This window comes from Rhincodon typus, chromosome 23 (assembly GCF_021869965.1).
Source record: "Rhincodon typus isolate 14 chromosome 23, sRhiTyp1.1, whole genome shotgun sequence".
Taxonomy (NCBI): Eukaryota; Metazoa; Chordata; class Chondrichthyes; order Orectolobiformes; family Rhincodontidae; genus Rhincodon; species Rhincodon typus.
This window is the reverse complement of record NC_063354.1, coordinates 28,206,987-28,223,218: the sequence shown is the minus strand read 5'-3', so window position 1 is coordinate 28,223,218 and position 16,232 is coordinate 28,206,987. Positions and strand designations below refer to the sequence as shown.

The 16,232-nt window shown below is 39.7% G+C and overlaps 1 protein-coding gene across 2 annotated transcripts in view; it reads right to left on the bottom strand.

Moving 5' to 3' along the window:
- usp43a (ubiquitin specific peptidase 43a) overlaps nucleotides 1-16,232 on the bottom strand; it is a 395,580-nt gene that overhangs the window by 23,189 nt on the left and 356,159 nt on the right. For both annotated transcript variants that reach the window (XM_048610938.1, XM_048610939.1), the window contains exon 9: nucleotides 15,370-15,473. In XM_048610938.1, the coding sequence (XP_048466895.1) occupies nucleotides 15,370-15,473 (104 nt within the window). The remainder of the gene's footprint in view (nucleotides 1-15,369; nucleotides 15,474-16,232) is intronic.

Genomic DNA, 16,232 nt, shown 5'->3' with positions numbered 1-16,232 from the left:
TCTCAAACAGTTATTTGGAAACTTTGAATTCTACATGTAAACAATATGCTCTTTGAAAGTAATAATGTTTACATAGCTGCCTTCAGCAGATAAAAGGTTGACAAACATCTATAGTCAGAACTGATTACATTATAAACACGCTGTGTATTTTGATGCACTATAAACTGAAATTTCAAGGCTGAGATGTAACGTATACGTGGAGAATTAAGACACTGCAAAGTCAAAGTGCCTAAATGAACAATAAATACTTTGAACAATGGATTCATAAAGGATGGGAAAAAAAGGTGAATACCTGCACTAACCGCAACCACTGTCATTTTGAGGGTGGTGAAGAGGACAATCAAGAAATCTAAATGGCCATGTTGAATTTTACTGTGCTTCATCGATTCAGGGGAACTACATTTGTGTTTACATTTAATTAAGTTGTTAAGTCCAAGCCAACTTAGGCTTTACATGCTGTGTTGCAGCAGTGAGATCGATCACAATGACATCAGTAGAGTGGCTGTGTCCAGTCAGTAGTGGAAGGTTGGCAATATAAAAGTGCCTCAGGGAAGGCTGACAAATCTACTCTGCTATCAGTCTCTCTGTTAAATTGAGTGTAGAACCCTTTCTATTTGTGAATTTTCTGTTCATAGACTGTTATCTTTTCAGATGATTGTGATCTTTGCTTTGCTCCCTGGTTGATTTCTCAAGTGTGTTGTCATTTGAAAATCACTCTGGGGAATTGTTTAATTCATGTGGCAAACAATTTAAACTAGCCACCTCAAGCATAATTACAAATGGTCAGTAAATAAATTGGATAGTCCCCAAAAACAGGCACAGGGATTGTGACGCGTGAATGCACAGACACTGTTTAAAATCCAGGCACGAGTCTGTTTTTCTGGTTATTGGTTGGCTCTCTACATCAGCAGAGGAGCCAATCTCGACTCACCATCACCTTCTCAAGGTGGAATGTATGTGGACTATAGAATCCTGCTTGGTACTTTAAGTGGACTTACTATCTATTAATTAATAATGGGCAGGCAATGGCATTGTTGTAATGTCGGTGGACTAGTAATCCAGTAAGGGCAATTAGCGATGGGTAACAAAGCCTGGCCCAGTAAGTAACACCCATCTCCCATGAACAAATAGTTTCCCATCACTATTTAAAGCTAGACTGCGCAACTTCAACGGGACGCGAATTCTGCCTATAACTGGCGTTGGGAATCAGTCAAGTGAATCTATCCTGGGAAACTGCAAGAAATGATTCAACGAGAGAGACAGCAGGCTTTCAGACTTTGTGTTGGAGGTGCTGTTGGTAGAAAAGAAGAGGGGCAGAACTGCCTGATTGTGGGCCTCCAGAAACTTGGTTAGAAGGCAGTGGAAACAGAAGCTGTGGAGGTCAATGCCAGCAGTCAGGCCCTGTGACTCTCATGCTGGAAGAAAATCAGTCATCTCATACAGGTAGTCCCATTTAGTGCACGTATCTTCAAATGCTACATTAGGGCTCACCTGGTGCAATGGTAGTGTTCCTACCTCAGAAATAAGAGGCCTGGGTTCAAGTCCCACCTGCTCCAGAGGTATGTCATTATATCTCAAAGAAAATATTTCAAATGCTACACTCTACCAACTGCAAAACTAGCTTCATACACAGCTTAACTCTCCACTTTCCTATCACTTATCAGGGTCTGCAGCTAATATTCATTGCCTGATCTCATCCTCACACTCTTACCACTGCTGCAAGCATTACACTCAACCCAAGTTGGCAAACATTGTTGGCTATTCAATCAAAACATGCATACCAACCAAATACAACATACATGTTCCTATGCCCTTGCTGGACAAACACAGGTAGGCACTGCATGTCCGAACACCCAAGGTGTGGGACTGAAATCAGTGACAATATTTTCATCTCCAATCTTCCTTTGCACATCCCACATTCTCCTCATCCAACAATCTCTTCTGATTTACAATGTGCAGTTGCATGCACCTTTTGATTTGGACCCCTACAACCCACCCTCCAACTGCACAACATTAACCTTCTGCCCCCAGGAGGTAAAACCTGGCCACGCAGCACTGGAACACCAGGACGAGACTGATGATGAAGACACAGCACTGTCACTTGATTTACACTGAGCCTGGAACTCACTCACTCACTGACACTGCATATATCTTAGACTCAGATAAAAGGTAGGATTGTGTTTTGTGCCACACCTGCCTACAAACAAATTTGATAAATACAAGGGAGGATTATCCAAATGCGATGATGTTCTCATCTAATATTCAAAGATATGCACTTTCAACACTCACTGATGAGGATCAGGAGTAGAAGTCAAATCTCCCTTTCTAATTTTAGAAACTTGCATCTAACTCACCAAAGATCAGCTGGCTCCCTGGGAAACAACCTGTGATTTTCCTGATCTGTACAGTAAGTGAATCTCTCAATAAAATTGCTGAACCATCAATGAGTTGCAAATTTAGTCATGTTTAGAGTAACTTTATCCATTATTGACAGATGTGTTTTATACCAAGTGCCGAAAGCTGGTAATAGGGTGTGCACATTTGCCTTTCCATTGCGTAAATATTTGACATAAGGTATAAGGTCCCATAATATATCAGATGCAATCAATAGGGTTGAATAAACTGAAATTCCAAGATTATTAGAAATCTATAATGCACCAATAACTTCTAACTCTCCCTCTGACATTGTAAGAGTGGACCACGCTTTTTATTGATTGACACTTCACACTGCCCTTTGCCACATACATCCATTGTAATGGGAAAGACAGTTCAATTCTGTGTGTAGTTCTGATTACTATAGTTCTGTTTATTAAATTTGTTGTAAAGACATAACTGTCTTTCTGCCAGTAGATGGGGCTGAAGTAATTTGTAAAGAAAGTGGCACAAAACTCAGTCCTGAAGGTCATATTAAAACTCTTTGAACATGGAGAGAATACCTGTCACTAATTGAGGTTCTACCAAACGTTATCCATCTCAGAGTACAGCTCATTCACATAAATCAAATTTGCCACTTTTACTATGATAGAAATTTAGGAATGATCCATGATTTATCACGAGATGCATTAAGTCTAATTTGACACAGAGGGGATCCTCCCTGTCCTTCATTTTAAAAAGCCATGTGTAATGCACATTATAAAGGGGCCAAGAACAGAATCAAAACACCAGATAACAATACAAGTTTCAAACTAGTTTAGTTAGGACAACACATTTGTTATTAAACTGGTACCAACTGAAAAAAAATCTTCCATTTACAAAGGCACACAAACTCCAGATCTCCCAAATAGGTACTGTACCTATGAAGTTCATTCACTGTAGTGATACAATAAACGCAGCATGTAATTTGCACACAGCAAGGTCCCATAAACAGCCATGTGACAATGATGACATAATTTAGTCTGCTGATGCTGGTTGAGTCACACATGTTGGCTGGGATACCCTGACTTTCTATGTATAGTGTATGGGGATATTTTACATCCACCTGGGAAAAAAGCTTAAGCCAGGATTAATGAATTATTTGAAAAACAGCACATCTGACAGTGAAGTACTCCCTCTTCTTCACTAGACTTCCAGGCCAGATATGTTGCTCAAATCTCTGGAGTTAAGTAACATTCAAATAATAAATTATAATATTTTATTACAATAAAATTAGTTTGAGGAAGCATGCTTAATTGAAGGCTCCTTGTGATTTTTCTAGCCTTTTTAAGGGGTCATACTGTGTAACCCACAATAGTTGTTACATTACAGTCAAGGGCATCTTACCATAAGACCGCACAATCTGACTATTAATATCTGTCGTAGGTAAGTTACTTGAGAAGATTCTGAGGGACAAGATACATATGCATTTAGAAAAACAGGATTTGATTAGGAGTAGTCAGCATGGCTTTGTGTGTGGGAGATCATGCCTCACAAATTTGTTAGAGTTCTTTGATGAAGTGACCAGCAAGGTTGATGTGGGCAGGGCAGTAGACATAGTCTATATGGATTTCAGTAAGGCTTTAGAAAAGATTCCATGTGGAAGGCTGCTCTGGAAGGTTAGATTATATGGAATCCAGGGAGAGTTGGCAAATTGATACACGTTTGGCTTGATGGTAGGAAGCAGAGAGTAATGGTGGAAGGATGCTTGTCGGACTGGAGGCCTGTGACTAGTGGTGTGCCTCGGGTCGGTGCTGATCCCATTGCTGTTTGTTATCTACATCAATGATTTGGATGAGAATGTATTGGGCATGATTAGTAAGTTTGCGGATGACACAAAAATAGACGGTATCGTGGACAGTGAGGAAGGTTATCAGAAATTGCAGTAGGATCTTGATCAGCTGGGGAAATGAGCCGAGAAATGGCAAATGGAGTTTAATACAGAGCAGGGCATTGAGTACAGAGGTTGGGAAGTTATGTTATAGTTGTAAAGGACATTGGTGAGGCCACACTTGGAGTATTGTGTTCAGTTTTGGTCACCTTGCTAGAGGAAGGATGTTATTAAACTGGAAACAGTGCAGAAGAAATTTACAAGGATGTTGCCAGGACTCAAGAGACTGAGTTACAGGGAGAGGTTAGATAAGCTAGGACATTTTTTCTTTAGACCGTAGGAGACTGAGATGGGGAATCTTATCGAAGTGTATAAGATCATGAGAGGCATGGATAGGGTGAATGCACTCAGTCTTTTTCCCAGAGTTGGGGAATTGAGGACTAGAGGGCATCAGTTTAAGATAAGAGGGGAAAGAATACATAGGAACCTGAGGGGCATTTTTTTTTTTTACACAGAGGGTGGTATGCATACGCACTGAGCTGCCAGTGGAAGTGGTTGAGGCGGGTACATCAACAACATTTAAAGTGCATTTGGATGAATACATGAATAGGAAAGGTTTAGAAGGATAAGGGCCAAGTGCAGAGAAATGGCGTTAGCATGGATGGATATTTTGGTTGGCATGGACCAGTTTGGGCTGAAGGGCCTGTCTCTGTGCTGTAGGACCCTGTGACTCTAACTTCTCATTAACTGCTTGTAATTTTTTTTTGACTCTTTGTCCCTCAGAAACTTAGATTTCTGCTTCATAGGATAATGATTCTGAAAGGTAAATGCTGAAAATTGCAACAATTTCCTCTCAATCTGACGATGCCATAAGCAATGAGGTGGGGAAAAGCAGAATAGTTCTGGATCTCAAAGGAGACAGACCATCAAAGTCTCCGAGTCTCAGTAACAACGTCCATCTTACTAATGTAACTTGCACCTAATTGCTTTCATGCATGAAATTCCATATTGTTTAAGAAAACAGTCTAATGACAGCAGGCTATCTGTGACTTTTCTCTCCCACTTTAGGCCAAGTTGATCCTGTAGACCCATTCAGAGGAGGCTATTGACCCAACCACACCTCAACAGTGGCTAATACAGTATCGCATGCCCATGCAACAATTGCTAACATCCAAAATTAGGGATTAAACAAAATGAAGAATGATATATTTCACAATAACTTATTATCCATTGTCTTTTAATAGTTTAATGGTCAGATTCTCCCAAAGGCCAGGGATTGAATTTAATAAATTAGCTCAGTGTGATGACTCACAGTGGAAATGGTGACATTTTCCTTTATCTAACATTTGGATTGTAAAACTTTCTCATGGGAAACGTGACTAATTTCTGATGATGTATCAGTATCCTTTAGCAATATCTTTTGTTGGCCTTTTTTTTTACTTTGTGCTCTATTAAATTCAAGAAGTTATTTTAAATTCACAATGGGAAAGGCAAATGAAACAGAGAGAGGGTAAGACAGAAGCAAACAGACAGGGCTGAGAGGGAGAAAGAGATTTAATAAAGAGAGGGAACAAATTTTAACACTCACTGACAAATGGATAATTTGGAGTTAAAGGTCATCCACATTTACAATCAATCCATTCTGATCAGATTTCCTCCAGGGAAAAAGAATCTTACATTTAAAACGACATCAGTTGAATTTTAAAATAAACAAATTACTTTCACCCATTAGCTGGCAAAGATCAATACTAATTAGACACCCTTTAATTCCATTTTTTAACATCTAAGAGACAAAGGAGTAAAGCAAAGCACAAGTGAGCTAAGTAATATGTAAGTCAGACAGATGAGTTTTCATTGTAATCAATTTCTTTATAAAACAAGTTAATTTTGGCAGAAAATGGAGTCTCTGAGAATAACAGTTATGAATGAAAAGAATAGAATGATGTTTGGGACACAACTGAGTGAAGGGACATAGGAATAGGAGTAGGTCATTCATTCTCTCCAACCTGTACTGCAACTGAATTAGATTGTTGCTGATCTGTATCTTAATTCCGTGTACCTGTCTCAGTTCCTTTCTTTAATACCTTTGTGCAATAGAAAAGTCATCAATCTTAGTTTTGACATTTTCAATTGGCTGAGCTTCAACAGCTTTTGGGGGAGACAGCTCCAAATTTCCTCTAGACCTGAGAGATCGTAAGATGTAGAAATAGAAGTAGACCATTGCAAATCAAGTCTGCTCCACCATTCAATAGGATCATGGCTGATCTGATAACACTCAGTTCCACATTCCCATATCTTCCCCAAGACCCTGGGGAATCCCTTATTGATTAAACATCAGACTATTTCAGCATTGAATATGCTTAATAATAGAGCCTCTTCAGTCCTCTGTGGGAAAGAATTCCACAGATTCATTACCCTATGAGAGAAGAAATTCCTCCTCATCTGTGTGTTAAATAGGCTGCACCCTTCTGAGAGTATGCTGTCTTGTTTTAGATACTCCTAGGGGGAAAAAAACCTCTTTGCATCTACCCTGTCTAAACCCCTAACAATCTTCCATGTTTCAATAAGGTTGCCCTTCATTCATCTAACTCCATCAACTACAGGTCCAACCTACTCAAACTCTCCTCAAAAGATAGTCCCCCATACCAGAGGTCAGCTTTATGAACATTTTCTGATCTGCCTCCAATGCCAGTATATTTTTCCTCAGCTAAGTGGCTCAAAACTTCTGTCTTCCAGCTGACTCGTGACTTGTATGTTTTAGCAATACCTCCCTTCTTTTATTCTCCAAAGCCTTTGAAATAAAGGCTGACATCCACTTGCCTTCTCTTTTACCTGAACTTGTTTCTAGCTTCTGCCTATTTGCTCAACCTGTCTTTTTTTTCCCTCTGTACACTCTTTGTTCATCCTCACTATTTCCCTTCCCACCTATTTTTGTCTCATCCACAAACTTGGCTACAGTCCATTCACTTTATTCATCCAAGTCATAGCTATATATTGGCTTAGCTCAGTTGGCTGGACAGCTGGACTGTGACGTAGAGTGACTCCAACAGAGTGGGTTCAATTCCAATACCAGCTGAGGTTTCCATGAAGGACCATCCTGTCAATCTCTCCCTTTACCTCAGTGGTGACCCTCAGATTAAACCACCACCAGTCATCTCCCTATAGTGAGAGACCAGTTCTATAGTCTGGTAAGGGCAGACATTGTAAATAGTTGCCCCGAGCACTGATCCCTATGGCACTCAACTAGGTCTATTTGGCATTCTGAAAATGAACAACTTAAGACCATTAGAAATAAGAACAGAATTAAGTTGTTTGACCTCTCAAGCCTACTCCACCATTTGATAGGATTATGGTTGAACTGACACTCCTCACGTCCACTTTCATCCCCGTTCCCCATAGCCTTTGATTGTTCTACTGATCAAGAATCTATCTATCTCAGCCTTAAATATGCACAAGGGGCGACATGGTGGCTCAGTGGTTAGCACTGCTGCCTCACAGCGCCAGGAACCCGGGTTCAATTCCAGCCTCAGGCGACTGTCTGTGTGGAGTTTGCACATTCTCCCCGTGTCTGTGTGGGTTTCCTCCGGGTTCTCCGGTTTCCTCCCACAGTCCAAAGATGTGCAGGCTATGTTGATTGCCCCTAGTGTTCAGAATGTGTAGGTTAGTTGGGTTATAGGGGCTTGGGTCTGGGTGGGATGCTCTGAGGGTCGGTGCAGACTTGTTGGGCCGAAGGGCCTGTTTCCACACTGCAGGGATTCGGTGATTCTATGAACTCTGCCCCTGGCAATCTGTGATAAAGAGTTCCAAACATTCAGAACCCTTTGAGAGAAAGAAATTCCTCCTCATCAAAATTGGGGGCCCTTAATTCTGAGACTATGCCCTCTGGTCCTTGACTCTCGCATGAAGGGAAACATCCTCTCATCATTTACTCTATCAAGTCCCTTAAGAATCCTATATGTCTCAATGAGATTACTGCTTATTGTTCCAAATTCCAATCAGTAAAGTCCCAACCTGTTTAACCATTGGTCATAAGACAATACTCCGTTACCATGGCTAATCCTAGAGAACCTTCCCTGATCTGCCTCCAATAAAATAATATCTTCCACTAAATAAGGGGACCAAAATGGAGGATAGCATGGTGGCTCAGTAGTAAGCATTGCCGCCTCACAGTCAAGACCTGTTTCATTTCACCCTCGGGCAACTGTCTGTGTGGAGTTTGCACATTCTGTCCATATCCACCTGGGTTTCCTCCGGGTACTCTGATTTCCGTCCACAGTCCAAAGATGTGCAGGTTAGGTCACACTAAATTGCCCATACTGTCCAGGGATTTGTAGGTTAGTTAGATTAGCCATAAGAAATGCAGGATTACAGGTATAGGGTAGGGGGGTGGGTTTGGGTTGGATACTTTTTGACGGGTCAGTGTGGACATGATGGGCTGAATGGCCTGCTTCCACATTATAGGGATTCTATGATTCTTTGAAAACTGCTCACAATACTCCAGATGTGGTCTTACCAGTGCCTTGTGCAATTGCAGCAAGTCTACCCTACTCTTATACTCCAATTCCCTTGAAATAAGTTTTATCTCGACTTTCTGTCTTCTATTATTTAATCCTCTATTTCAGGCTAATGTACCAGACCCCAACACTATGGGATCTTATTGAGGAACGTAAAATGCAGCTCTTTATCAAATGTCCTATGGAAATCCAAATATAATACATCCACTCAGTCACAGAGGCATACAGCATGGAAACAGACCCTCCAGTCCATGCCAACCATAATCTCAAACTAAATAGTCCCATTTGCCTATGTTTGGCCCATAACCGTCCAAACATTTCTTATTCATGTGCTTCCAAATGTCTTTTAAACATTGTAACTGTACCTGCATCCACCACTTTCTCTGGCAGTTCATTCCACACATGAACCGGTCTCTGTGTAAAAAAAAAGTTGCTCCTCATGTCCTTTTTAAATCTTTCTCCTCCCATCTTAAAAATATGCCCAGTAGTTCTGAACTCCCCCACCTGAAGGAAAAGACCCAAATTATTCACTTATCTATGCCCCACTTGATTTTATAAACCTCGATAAGGTCATTCCTCAACCTCCTACGCTCCAGTGAAAAAAGTCCCGGCTGATCCAGCCTCTCCTTATAACTCAAACCCTCCATTCCTGGCAACATCCTGGTAAAACTCTTGTGAACCCTTTCCAGCTTAATAATATTCTTCCTAAAACAGGGCAAACAGAATTGCCCATAGTACTCCAGAAGCTGCCTCACCAACATTCTGTACACTGGATCCCCTTTATCTATCCTACTTGTTACCTCCTTAAGGAATTCTAATAAATCTGTCAAGCCTGACTTTCCCTCATGACTGTGCTTGACTATATTGTGTATTTCTGAATTTTCTGCTATTACATCTTTCATAATAGGGTCTAAAATTTTCCCAATAACTGGTGCTGAGCCAACTGGCCTAATGTTACCCTCTTTTTAAATCTCCTTTTTGAGTAAGGGTACTTCATTGGCTGTTTGAGACTTTTCCAGAATCAAAGGACCTTGGAAGATTACTACCAGTGCTTCCGCAATCTCTATAGCTATTTACTTTAATATCCTAGGACCTACCCCTCAGCTTCAAGGGATTTATCTAGAACTATTTTTGTCGAGTGATAGTTACTGTGTTTATTTCCTCTTCCACCTTTTGCAGCTTGATTATTTAATAATTTTGGGATGCGGTTTGTGTCTTCTACTGTGAAGACTGATGCAAACTATTTATTCAAATCCTCTGTCACTTGCTGGTTCCACGTGAATATTTCCCTAATCTCATTCTCTAAAGTGCTTTCATTCACTTTGGCCTTCCTCTTCCGTTTTCTATATTTAAAGAAGCTTTTGTTTTCTGTTTCAGTATTATTTTCTAGTTTACCCTCAAAGTTTATTTTCTCCCTCTTTTTTTAAGTCATTTTTTGTTGGTTTTTAAAACTCTCTCAAGCCTTTGGCTTATCACGAGTCTTTGCCACATTGGATGTTTTACCTTTCAATTTGATACTATCAAATACCCTTTCTGTCAAGAAGTATTTCCTGATATCATCCCAGAATGTAGCTCGATTTTTAAAAATTAATGTCCCCTTTTGGACTCACCCACCAGAGAAAATAGCTTTGCTCTATCTCCCCCATCAAATCCACTAATTACCATAAATACATTAATTAGATCCTCATTTAATCCTTTCTACTGAAAGAAATAAATGTCTAAACTATGTAATCTATCTTTATAATTTAACTCTTTGTAGCTGATACAATTTGATGCTGCAAGCTATTCATGGTCAATATATCCTTCACTGGTAAGGAAAATGAGTAGAATGGATAACAAACAAGAGATTTGCTATCATCTCATTTACGCCTCCATCAAAATTGATACTTCCATGTCTTTTGATTGACCAACCAAAGCAAACCAACTCTGCATGTTTTGCAGCCCAAAGCAGAACCAATAAATCCAACAGCAATCCTCAAGACCCAGGAAAAGTAGTCCCTAGTGGACCAATCATGATTGGCTCACTGAAAACCTCAAGCACCACAAGCAACAGAAACATGCATCAACAGTTGCATTCTAATAATGCAAATTACCTTCAAATATGAAGTTTATAATGCTTGGGCAATGAGGTGTACAATCCACCTTCTGATCCAAAGTCAACTAGGTTGCAATGAATTATGCATTTGTGTTTTTAAAAATTTGCTTTCAAAAAATATTTGCTTCACATGGAGATTACTGGATAAATACTGTTTCTGAGCATGGCTGTATGGATATTGAAAACAATAATTACAGTGAAATGCTGTTCATTTAACTTTCTCAAAAAAAAAGCAGAAATTCCTGCTCTGCTCAAATTTCAATGAAATATTAGATGCAAATAAAAAGCATGAAAAATCAGGATACAGGAAGCAGGAAGCAGTAGACTTTCCTCATGGCAATATGTCTAAGAATAGATTTCTCACTCTATGGTCCTCTCATTCAGATACTAGAGACTGACTACAGATGGACTGAAAAGTAGATTTTCCAGATTCTTACTGTAAGTAATATTCAAATAATAACTGAAAATGACAGCATTCACAAGTTTACCAATGCAGTATGTGCACCACAGGTTAGTGGAACAAAAGATTATTTGAAACATTTTACTGGACATTGTGCAAGGCTCCAAATTCTCAACTGTAGATGGACAATAGGGTTGGGTCAAATTACCTTAAATCGACACTCCCAATGAAACACAAATTAAGTGCTGAAAATAAACTTCAAGCATTTGTGTATTGAAGTGAAATAAAGAATAAATTAGTTGTCAGATTTGATAAAACATGATGATTATGACAGCAATGACAAGATGACATTTTACTCAACTGAAGCTTATGTTCAGCTTTATGAAAATATGTTGCAATTTTCCCTATCCTGCAGAGAATATTATTAGATCTGCTGAAGGCAGAAATAGGGGCCTGGGATCCGATTGTTCAAGACCTGTAGAACTGAAATTTAATGATAAAACAGAATGGGAACTAAAACACGGGAACCTTAAATTAATTCTGAATGTGACAGTAGCTTTAGATACTTATGAAAGACAGGTAACACCGGCATTGTAAGACCAGGAGATAAAACAAGAGCTGAATGGTGCTCTAAATACAACACGAGAAATTGGAAACAAGTCAATAATTGACTCAAAGGTTAATTACATTTTTATTGATAACATACCTTAACGGGGTCCTGGCACCACTTTAAACATAAGCTTTTTAAGCTGATGCTATTTAACTACAGATATATAGACCAGTGTGGGCCATTTAAACACCTTTACTTTGCTGCAGTGTTTGAAGTTATCCTATAGGATCTTGCCAACACAGTCAGTATTGATATGGAAAATTCAACTGTATCTTTTTCTTCAGAAACATACTCCAGAGGTAAAGTAAGACATAAATTACCAAACTGATAGAATTTTCCATTTTCACCAACACTGAAATCAGCCAGATCATGGTGTCTGGGGGTAAGGCTGTGACATGATTTAGGAGGACAAAAAAAAATTCCAAAACAGATATTTCACCAAATTATTTTACCTGTTCTCTAGATACAAGGAATATTTTATTTTAATCTAGTATTTCTCCAATACAGTATTTTCTGTCTGTTGCCAGCTCAGCATTTAGACTTGCTGCTCTCCACAATCATCTGTATTTCCCCATGCTGGCTATCATGAAATTATTCTTGAAGCACTAGTAAACTTTACATCTTCATTTACAATTCCAGTTTTTGATAGAAATATTTTAGTATAAACCCTGGATGAAAAAAATTCCCACTGAGCATGATGAACAGGAAAAAACAGACTTCTGGAGTTTGATTTTAGACCATAAGATCATAAAACGTAAGAGCAGAATTAGGTCATTTTGTCCATAGAGTCTGCTCCACCATTCCATCATGGCTGATGCGTTTCTCAACCACATTCTTCTGCCTTCTCCCCATAGCCATTGATTGAGAATCTTTCCATCTCTATCTTAAAGACACTAAATGTTTGATCTCCACAGCCCTCTGTGGCAATGAGTTCCATTTCCATCTCCCAATGGAGGTGCCTTCCAAAATGCTGAGGTTTGCTGGAATAATGATGATCCTCTGTCTCCCTGACTGCACATCATTTTTGTGTGGCCTTTTTTAGAATCACAGTCCCGGGCAAGTCTTGTTTTCCAACAAGAGGATCATATGCGCGATCATAAACCCGACTATATACACACACACACGAGACATGTACCTGGTGGGGTAATGTGCTTCTTCCGAGCTCTGGTCAGTACAAACTTCTTCACTAACTTCTCTTCTTGATAAACAGCCAGTTTCTTTGTTGAAATGCTTACAGTGTGAGGGGTGAAGACTGACAAAGCCACAGGCCTGCTCAAGCAAAGTAGCCACACTGGCTGATACTAGTAAAACTGACTGGGGTAGCCAAGCAGGGTGAAGTCAAAAGGTGTTCAACTCAAAAGACCACATTTTGTGGGTTTGTCCCATGCAAGATTCTGGCAAAAAGCTAGAGGTGCATGTCCTTCCTGCTGTGATGAAAAGTCAATGACCTGGTGTTTGTGAACTGCTAAGTATTATCACTCCATTTATGTTTTAAGTGTGAGCCCTATCACTTGCGTGGAAGACACGCACGGGAATTCCTAGAGGCCTGGTTTTCAATCCGTGATGCAAACAACAAACATGTGGAATAGACCCCATACACAAACCCATGCAGAACAGAACGGGTAAAGATGCAAACCAACTTAACAGACCGGATCATATAAATTCCAAGTGGAGTAGAACAACATCACTTCATCGGAGGCCGCACTGATGATGTTACCTAGCAGGGTGGCGAAATGCCAGCTCAGCAAGCAAGCCAACAACCTCATGGTTGGGGGTTGGTGAACAGATTTTGGGAGTCACTCCTGGGGTGCAGATGTTTTTTAAATATGGTGTTCGGAAGGTTTTGGTGAGAAGCAAAACTTCCTGCCCATTAAATGTGGCATTTTACCTGCATGTGAAGATGTAATCAGCTGAGAAGATTGTAATTGCAAGGGAAAACTCAACCTATCCACAAGAGGAAGTTCATTTGGTTTTATATCTGCCTTCACACTATATCCCAAAGAAAGAAAATTCCTCCCCATGTCTCTTCATTCCTGTTTAAACAGTCTGGTTGCAATCCTTAAACACACTCTGCTTGGGGAGTTCATGGCTAATGGGTGAAGTCTGTTGAGATCTCGGGAACTCTCTGAAAGGCAAGTGGAAAATAGTTTGACCCTTGAAGTGTCACTATTAGACACGGTGTTGAAAGGTGGATGCAAACAATTACAGTGATTTATCACAGGGATCTGTTCTGCAATGATAAGTTGGTCCTCAAATTGATCATCATTATGCAAGCGCAGCCCTTATTTACAGTACTTTTTCCATTAGAGAAAGTTAGGCAATGTATTTAAAAAAAAGTAAAAGCAAATGTTCTAACAGCTGTTTCTGAAATAGCAATAATCCGAGGAACAGTCACACAGGGGTTGAGTATGCATTTTGGAAGGCAAATAAAAGTACATGGTGGATTTATCTGATCCCACAGGAACATATGGCCCAGGATTTTAAAAAAAGAACAGAACAAGGCTAAAAACTGGAGCACCAGCTGCTGAAATCAGTCTGTAATGTAGCCTTCAATAATTAGATTTTTCATGACTGGCAAATGTCCATCCCTGTATGACACTGTGCTAAGAGTGCAGTCACTTCCAGGTGCAATCAATGCTATAAGTGTTTTCTTACTTTTCTCAGGCAGTTTTATATTGTCACACTGACAAAGAAATGGTGAAAAGGAGACTCAAAAGATATCTAGAAAAGTGTCCTTTTCTCTCCATTCAAAACTGGGATTCAATGGGGATTCAGGTTTCTGACTGACATCAGAAATATGCTTGTGGTAATGCAAGCTGAAAACATTTCTGAGGTATTAGAATAGCTTAGAAACACTCACTGTCTGACCTTACACATGAAAATGGACCAATGGACTGAAGTTTCAAAGAACTGTCTTCAACACAGGAAGGGATAAAGCTATGCAGATGCTATACAGCTAATAAATTTCCCCAACACCTCTGTGACTCAACGGTGAAGGTAACAGAATTCCGGGGCCAAACAGATCCATTCATTTAATTGTTAATCCTTGTGGAGAGGATTTACCAGAATCCAGAAGATAAGCGAAAGTAGCTTATATGAAATGAATGATATTTATTATCATAATTTTTCAGATATTTGTAGTCAAAATTCAAAAGTGTGAGAAATAATTTAATCTCAAATTGCAAAATCTTTGGGCAAACCAGACAACAGCTTCTGTTACCTTTGACCTAGATAGTATTCATTATAGTGTAATGTTATAATTCTCTGTCATAATGCAGTATACGATGCTGTATGATGATGTGTATAATGAATCTGGTAAATTTTATAAAAGAAATGAAGCTGCAAATGCAACAAAAATTAAAAGGAGATACAAATGGGCTGATTTAGATTTAAAGGACAACTCCAAGCTATGTAAACTTATTTTAAGGAATGCTTCTTTGGGAAACTGAACATTAACTTGGTTTGACAGAAGCACTGTGAAGAAATGTGACAAACAGCAATTCTCACCTGTCGATTGCTGGCTGGCAGAGTGGTCTGATGTCTTGAGAGGAGAGATAACAGTTGGTTGTCAGTCCTCCGACCACACGGATTCGGAACAGATGCCCAAAATTCTGAATCAAAAAGAGATTTATATAGTGACTCCCCTAAATCATGTCCATCTTGACTTTTTAACTAATTTACGTGTTAAAAAACATACTGCAATATTTAGAACATAGAACATAGAACATTACAGCGCAGTACAGGCCCTTCGGCCCTCGATGTTGAACCGACCTGTGAAACCAATCTGAAGCCCATCTAACCTACATTTTCCATTATCATCCATATGTTTATCCAATGACCATTTAAATGCCCTTAAAGTTGGCGAGTCTACTACTGTTGCAGGCAGGGCATTCCACGCCCTTACTACTCTGAGTAAACAACCTACCTCTGACATCTGTCCTATATCTATGACCCCTCAGTTTAAAGCTATGTCCCCTCATGCTAGCCATCACCATCCGAGGAAAAAGGCTCTCACTGTCCACCCTATCTAATCCTCTGATCATCTTGTATGTCTCTATCAAGTCCCCTCTTAACCTTCTTCTCTCTAACGAAAACAGCCTCAAGTCCCTCAGCTTTTCCTCATAAGACCTTCCCTCCATACCAGGCAACATCCTGGTAAATTTCCTCTGCACCCTTTCCAATGCTTCCACATCCTTCCTCTAATGCAGCGACCAGAACTGTAGGCACTAATTGTAATGACAGCTAAACTGTCAGTGTTTTCTGTCATTACCCTGTAACACTGACAGAGGCTTCTGTTGTCTGGACATGCTCAGTTAAATACAAATCCAGAAGCCATTCTCAGTGACTCACTGTTCTTGCACTGTGTGTGC